This window comes from Pteropus alecto, unplaced genomic scaffold, assembly GCF_000325575.1.
Source record: "Pteropus alecto unplaced genomic scaffold, ASM32557v1 scaffold270, whole genome shotgun sequence".
Classification (NCBI taxonomy): domain Eukaryota; kingdom Metazoa; phylum Chordata; class Mammalia; order Chiroptera; family Pteropodidae; genus Pteropus; species Pteropus alecto.
In genome coordinates this window covers 321595-329574 of record NW_006430735.1, presented here as the reverse complement: position 1 = coordinate 329574, position 7980 = coordinate 321595, and the positions used below count along the sequence as shown (strand labels likewise).

The 7980-nt window shown below is 34.6% G+C and overlaps 1 protein-coding gene across 2 annotated transcripts in view; it reads right to left on the bottom strand.

Moving 5' to 3' along the window:
* ALCAM (activated leukocyte cell adhesion molecule) overlaps positions 1 to 7980 on the bottom strand; it is a 180783-nt gene that overhangs the window by 23152 nt on the left and 149651 nt on the right. For both annotated transcript variants that reach the window (XM_015595311.2, XM_025050925.1), the window contains exons 9-11: positions 4993 to 5105; positions 2721 to 2856; positions 2479 to 2612 (exon numbers count right to left, since the gene is read on the bottom strand). In XM_015595311.2, the coding sequence (XP_015450797.1) occupies positions 2479 to 2612; positions 2721 to 2856; positions 4993 to 5105 (383 nt within the window). The remainder of the gene's footprint in view (positions 1 to 2478; positions 2613 to 2720; positions 2857 to 4992; positions 5106 to 7980) is intronic.

Genomic DNA, 7980 nt, shown 5'->3' with positions numbered 1-7980 from the left:
AAGAGTAATACTAAGTGAAATAGGATAGGTGCTCTGTAGTGCTATCTGGTGTTCAAGGGTATATACAAGGTCAGAGACATAGACCACTCCAGGTGTATGTCTACAGCAAGGAGGAAAAAGAGTAGTGACTGGGTTTCTGTTTATGCTCCTACTGTAAAGTCTAATAATTAAATTAATTAAACTCATCTTTTCCCATCAATGCTCAGTTTAGTTAATGTTTCGGCATAATAGTACTGTCTCAAAATTATTAATGATTAACCACCAATTTTTCTTAATAAACTCATGAATTTCATTCTTATTTGTAAATTTTGACACTGTTCTTCACTAAAGGGGGTTAATTCTGTTATCTTAAACCATTGTATCTAAGTGCATATTTCTGTATGATTTGCTCATGGGAAATTGAACTGTTTCTTCTCAATTTTCCTGAGCTAAATACAGAGGTTGAGCTCTTTTTTAGTGACTGGTAAATTCATCTGGTTGTTGTGAGGTATTAATGAGGACAATCACCACATTTGATTCCTCTAAACATAAGAGACAATTCGTTTTAATTTCTTCCCCAAGATTTGACTCCTAAGTTACACCACTAAAGCACATATGTACTTGAGTTCTTTTCTTGGTCACATTATATACACCATGCATTGGTCTCTACTTGCTTTCTTTTCAACTACGATGTAAGGGCCTTGAGGACAAGAGCTAGTTTCATGCTTAGGGATATTGTCTAGTCCCCAAGTAAGGGGTGGGGCAGAGGTTTCAGGAGTTGTAATATAATAAATTCACCATGTGATTGTAGAAGGAGCAAATAAAAGATTATGGATAGAACAGCAAAAGCTTATAACAAGAAAAATAACATATCATCTAGTGGGCCAGAATCAATTCTTCTCCTTGACAATGAAGAATGGCATTATTATTTTTATACTCATAGTAAGTTCACCTGTTATTTTACCATTTCCCACTAGTATTTTTCATATGACTTTCTCACTGAGTCTTTGTGTTTGTTATTTTTATCTCTACAAAATATATGTGCTTATTTCTAGGGTGGCCTTTGAAAATTTTATATCTTTTCATTCATCAAATATTTATTGTATGCTTATTTTTCTACTTTCTATGCTTGCCAGTAGTATAGGTTCTTTTTTTGCTTTAATTATTACTTAATTGAGTTAGACAGCAAAAAGAATAAAATGGAAAAGAAACAGGCATTTTTGATGCTAAAAAAATAAATGCGTACATTGTCAGCAATTCAGGTGGTTGAGGTCTTTATTCCGAATCAAGGCAGCAGCATTTCCTTCCAGTTAAGGAGCCCAGAGCCTCTTTGTCCACCTCCTGTATGCTCTTTTGTGTGTCCCCATCACACCTAACCAAATCAGGAGTCATTTGCCTCAAGTGTGCCCACTCTTTTTGGGACCTTCTATACTTGGAGTTACGCAAATATAGACGTATCACCCATAGGTAAAAGAGCCAAAATTCATCTTGCTCTGAAAAACCACATTACATAATGTGGACCAGAGGTCAAACTTCTCTAGACAGGGAATTTAAATTTTAACTAAAACTAAATTGCAACTCTGCTTTATGCATGATATGCACTTTCTCAGATTTCAACAGGGTCTAAAGCTGGGAAGAAAGCAGCACAGAAGATTCAGATAATCAAATGGCACCTCTGGGTGTTGCTGAAGAGTCTAACTGGCTCCGCTGAGAAGAGGGACATGAAGACTGTTGTAGAGAAAATGGAATTAACGAGTGTGTCAGCAGCCCAAGCAGACTGGCAATTTAATGGGATTATAGCTCTAAACCCCTAGTAACAGGCCATAGTATCATTTCTTTTCTTTTTTTTTTTTTAATCAAAGAAAAGAGAAAATTACTGGTAGTGTTCTTAAGTTCTTAGCCCTTTGTTATTACTAAAATGTCCTGATAAAGGTACAAATATTAAGATTTGGTTTATGTCTACTTTTGTTTAGAAGGAAGCACCCTAATAGCCATATATTTAGCTAGCCTTATTCTGGCCCCAGCCCTGGCATATGCAAATCAGTCCATATGTTCAGAAATAGTGAATGTGTTCTTCACCACACTCCAGGGCCCAGTTTTAAGAAAAAATATCTTTTAGTGTGCATAAGTAAGCAAAGTAATGTAGGCCACTTATTACTCAGATGTATAAATTTATGATGCAGAAAAGTGCATACCTTAATGTTTTAATTACCCAAGTTTCAGGAATTAATGACCATGGAACAACACTCAATTTACATTTTTTTAAAAATAGACACTGACCACAACATAATGATTCTTCCATTCTTCGTGGCCATGGGTTTTAAAATTTCTCTTTGAGCCATGTTATGCCTTTGGGAAAATTAAGAATTTAGCAAAAGCTTTCTCCGAGAATATAAAGCAAATTTTTATATTAGTAACTAGCTAGCCCATAGTTTATGTATCTAAATAAAACTCCACATTGGACCAAGTGCAGCATAGAACAAGAAGACAAATACTTGCTTGGTTTATGACACTTCCACTACCAGTAATTGTCCACTGTATAGCTGGCTTCGGAAATCCTTCCACATGGCAGATTATGGTTTTAGACAGTCCACTGGGATCAGTTTTCTTTGTCATTTTGATTTGAGGTTTTCCTAAAGTATTATTAAAATTAAAATAAGATGTTGAACTGAGGTCATAAAAGCAACCAGATATCAAATTCTCAAAGAACAATTTAAATTGGTGCTCAAGTATTTAATTACCTTCTACAATGAGAGTCAATGACTCTCTTTTCTTTAGTCCTTCTACCTCTTGCAGAGCAGTTTCACAGACATAGTTTCCAGCATCTTGGTAGTGAAGACTAGAAAATGATGGGCTAGATTTAAGCCTGGTGTTATCCTGATTAAATAAAAAGTTAATTACTTCACATGGTACAATAATAACTCTCAATGTATTTATTAGATAATAATTAAGTCTAAATTATTCTTCCGGGTTTAATGAAAATGCAAGCTTCTTTTTCTTAACTTTAGATGCTTTCAAAAATAAATTTCATTTTTTCTTTGTAGTTTTAGAGTCAGACATGTCAGTTTTATTTCAGGCTCTTGTTTACTAAATTTATAATTTGGAACAAGTTCCTAAATTTCTCAGACTCAGTTTCCTTATTTATAAAATGAGGTAATAATCTTACCATATTGAATTGTTATGAGGACTTAATTATATAAATAATATAATGTGTTTACACTAAGAGTTCTCAATCCGTAGTAACTACTCCTTATAATGAATGTAGATATAGATGAACTAGCATTGACAGACTTGTGCTATATAATCATTGATGAGTATAGATGCCTGAAAGTCATTTTATAGGATCCAGTTATCAAGACAGGGAATCCATGACAACTTATGAGCCATGACAATTATGACAAAATGCTTTTTTAAGAAACCCTTAATAACAGCTTGCTATTCTAATTTCTATGAACAAAGGAATTAGAACATTTAATTTTAAAAAATCATTTGGTATACAGAAAATGATGCTACTTTACCAGGAATTGATATGCTCCTAAGCAGACAACTAAACATAATCCTAAGAATGTGTAGTCTTTGTCCACTATGAATTGTTTTCCATTCCCATCGACTAACTAATGGCCAGGCAATATTGATGAGCATCACTGACATTAGGTAGTCAATGAACAGCAATGACTGCAGTTCACATAGAAACTGGTTTAGCCAAGTAAGCTAGTTTTTTTAGTCCTGTAGTAAAACACTTTATGAGTGTTCATAATATTACTGAGTAGTCTAATTGCCTAGAATTTATCTAGCCCTTTGACTATAAACTACTATAAATATCTTGTGTTGAATATGCAGTCTATGGAGTAACATTTTAATTTATCTGAGTTAACAAAAAGTTGTGATGAGGCTGTGGTTAAAACGAAGTGAAATAAGAAAATGAGCTTTAAGAGTAAGAGAACAAGTAACAGAGGATTTAGCGTTAAAAGATGTTAAAGAGCAATACAAAATAGATTATATTGTCATCAAGAAGAAACTCTAAGAATACATTTCCCCACAAATTTTTAATAAAGATAATACTTGCCAACCCCTATTTCTAATGCTTCATATGTGTTTTGTCAACACATTACTAGTTAAGTGCTCCTGTTATATGCCATGCTCTGGTAAAAAACGCACTGAGTGTTTAGATGTACTGAGTGGAGGGAACATAATTACAACCATTTCCTTTGGTATTTACCTTGTCTCAAATCCTAAATTACCAATTCTACTTTCTCACTCTAAAAATAAGTAGCAATGATTGGGTCCCCCAGGTAATGGCCTACATTTCAGAAAATTACAAGAATACATATGCACTCACTCAGGAAGTACTGGCTAAGCTCCTACTATGTTCTAGGTGTTCTACTATAGCCCAGGGGTGAAAAGAGATATGTACCTACAGGAAGCGACTAATTCAGTGGAACCCACTTTCAGACACATAAGACAAGTTTCAGCAGAGAGACAGAAATTTATGTGACCAGAGTACAGTATTTACACTCAGTAAGGCTTGAGCTGGAGTCTCTACTCTGTAGCTTTATGAGTTTTCTGATTTCTCGCACCTCAATCTCTTTATGAATAACACGAGGAAATAATAAATGGCCTACATATTTCACAGGATTGTTGTAACTGTCATGTGAAAATAATGTGGGTTAAAACACATCATAAATTGTTAAGCCATAAAGTATATAGCTCTACATATGTGTGTCCATGAGCATGTGGGTATGAGTACAATTAATATATACACATAACTAAATCAAATTAATGCCACCCTAATTAAGTTTCAGAGCATCAATTATAGATGGCATATTATTGGTGAGTACCTCTAAAATTTGATTGTGACATGATTTGTATTATTATATATAGAGAAAGAGTATGAATGTGGGTGCATAAACACATTACCCATGGATGTACACATTTGAGTATAATATAAAATGAGAAAGAAGCCTAAGAGGAATCAGTTCAAACAGTAGAATACCATCAAAGAATATTACTTACTTTCATCCATACCACAGTTGCGTTCCTACTAGCAGATATCGTGCATGACACAGGCAGGGCATCGCCGATCTGCTTGGTCACTTCCCCACTTGGATTTAAGGACAAATCTAAATCTGTGAAGCAGAAAATCTGTTTGAAATGCAAACTCCAGGAAAGTAAGATAGTCAAAATATTTTGGAGAAGAAGCAACAACAAAAAAATCAACCCTCCAATTGCACTTGAAAACTCAGAACTGATTTATGCGACTGAAATAACTGAACAGTAGCATAATCAGTCATTCTTCAAGTCAGCTTTGAGACCAGTTTAGACAAATGAATGGTCAATCTAATTGATTGTGCATTTATTTGCAGTTAACATGATTGATCTTTTCACTGCATATAAGTACTCCCCTGGCTCTATCACCTTAAGGAAAAAAAATTCCTAAATCACCTCTGTAAGAATATAAAGATGATGACTAGGTAAATATTATTAAAAAAAGGGGGAGGGAGGGGTAAGGCATACCATGGGAACATCAAGTATATTTAGGTGATAAATTAAAAAGTTATTAGGTAGCATGTGTAGTTTCTTCAGTGAGAATTGACTATAATAGTTAAATACTTTTTAAAAATTCTATTCTATTTGTCATACATTTAAAATTTTAAATAAGATCTATTGTTAGGTATACTGCTAGCAGATATCATCTTTTAAAAATAGAGTATATACGCATCTAAGGACGTATAATCTTTCAGATGGAAACTAATTTCTATAAAAATCTTACTGTCATAGTACTGTCTGTATGAGGAAAATCCGATTCAATAGAGCAAACATTTATTGTACAGCTACTATGTTCTGAGCACTGATGGGAGACACAGAGATGAATAATGAGCTTACAATTTATAATTTTTGAGGCAGAGGGAATATGTACCCAATACATAGCAGTATAAATATAATCAGCATCTAGTAGCAAATGTGCTGTAAATTAGGAGCTCAATAAATAGTTGTTGAAAAACTAAAAGAAGGACTACAAATGTTGGTACAAGAAAAGACTTATGAGAGTTTAGAGATCAGAGCCAAAATGGGTTTCAATGCAGTAATAAAGGTTTGTATAGGAGGCAGTTTTGGTTTTGTGGCCCCTGATGGTTGAGAAGGGCTTTGTAAGTGGCGACGTAGAAAAACCTTCTACCACATAAGCAAAGGCAAAAAAGTGAGAGAGCTTGGCAGATTTCACAGTAGTGGGTAATCTAGTATGAAAGATTATACTATGTAGAAGATAAATTAATTAAGGCCAGACTGTAAAGAACTGTGCTTGCCATATGAAGAGTTGGGACTTTATTCGTTAGCAGTGGGATTTTGCTGTTGAACCCTTTGCTTCTCCTTGGTTTTTACATAATTGCAATGTGTTGATTGTTTGAACATCATTTTTAATATTTATTTCTCCTGCTAGGCTGTAAACATCATGAGGGTAGGGACCATGACTTGAGTTGTCACTGTGTATCCACACTGTCTGCCACACGGTAGGTTCTCAAAAACTGTTGTTGAATGAATGAAGGGAAGAAGCATGTTTTCTCAGTTTCTCATTAATATTAGAACATGCATTATCACATAGAAGAATGGAGTTTCCTAAGAATATTTGGATGAATTATATTTAGATGAAAATTCTATTCAGAGTGAGTTAAAAGTTTTTCTTTGCTGAACAGTTAACTTGCCAATGATAAGAGATTTTAAAGGATAATGGTGGACTATGGAAGTTCTGATGGAGAATCTATATGTGCATGAATTTGCAGAGGAATGATAGACATTTTATCAGCAACTATGGGTCTGTGGGCTGAAAGCCCTGATGACAGGTCTGTTCTATAAACATGTGCAAGTACGGGTTGGTGCTTCTCTATCCCCACTCTTTAGTCATCAATGGAAAGAAAACAATTCTTGTGTTTGGAAAGCCAACAAGCAATCAAAGATAAATGGGCAAAAATAGCATTTTTATGTTTTCATTTCATGTAATTTAGAGTAAAATGTTGAGTTGCTTGCTATACTTTTTTTTCAGCTTTTAAAGATCAATAAGATTTAAAACCTAATGTTAATGGTCTCCCTGTCAAAACTTAAAAGGTATTTAAATCCAATTAAATGCACTGAACTCCAGTTAAACTTTTATATGCTTTGTTTAAATATTTTTCTTATCACAGCTGATCAGGGAGGTACTATGTGGCTGCAGCCAACTCTTTTGCTTTATCAGTCTGTTATCTATTCCTCCCTGCCTGATCTACTAGTAATACAAATAAGAGCCTTCTCCTTTTAGGGTCCTGAGTAGTTAAACATAAACACATCATACCATCTCTCAACACTGTATGATTAGTTATTGGCCCAAAGATCTCATGAACAATGAAGTCAGAGTTATTCCATAGGCAATTCTATATGCTAGTTATAGTCTCTCACTTTACTACTTTTTTTTTTTTTTTCCCCATGGAACTGGCTGGACAAATAGTCCCATGACTGACTAGTTCTCAGAGAAAAAGTGGCACTGTTATCCTGAGAGGTCACTATTTTTTGTCTAAAAAGTCCCCAGTGTCAGACACACTCAGATATGTACAACATAAATATGGAGCAAACAGAGAAATGGCCTGGCTATGAATATTTCTTAACAGCCCACTGTTTTTACAGAGCTCCCCAGGGTGTGCTTCCAACATCAGACACTCAAGAGCAACCATCTGGTTACTCTATTTCCCAAGGTACCTCCTTGTATCTTCCTCAAAGTTTTAACTCCTGTCCTATATGTTTTCCAAGCATATGGGTAGAGCGAAAGATTTAAAACCATTTCCTTAGAATGATTTCTAAAGTCTCGATTTTAAAACAAAGAACCCCCTCATACTCAATGGAATTGTAGTGGATCATGTCTAGAGGAAACATTATTAGTGGTGTTATTGGGTGCAAAAGGTGTATTAGAAAGTTTGGGCTATATCTCCAAGCAAGATTGACATTTGCCCAAAACACTCTGAATTCTACCAGGGAGCG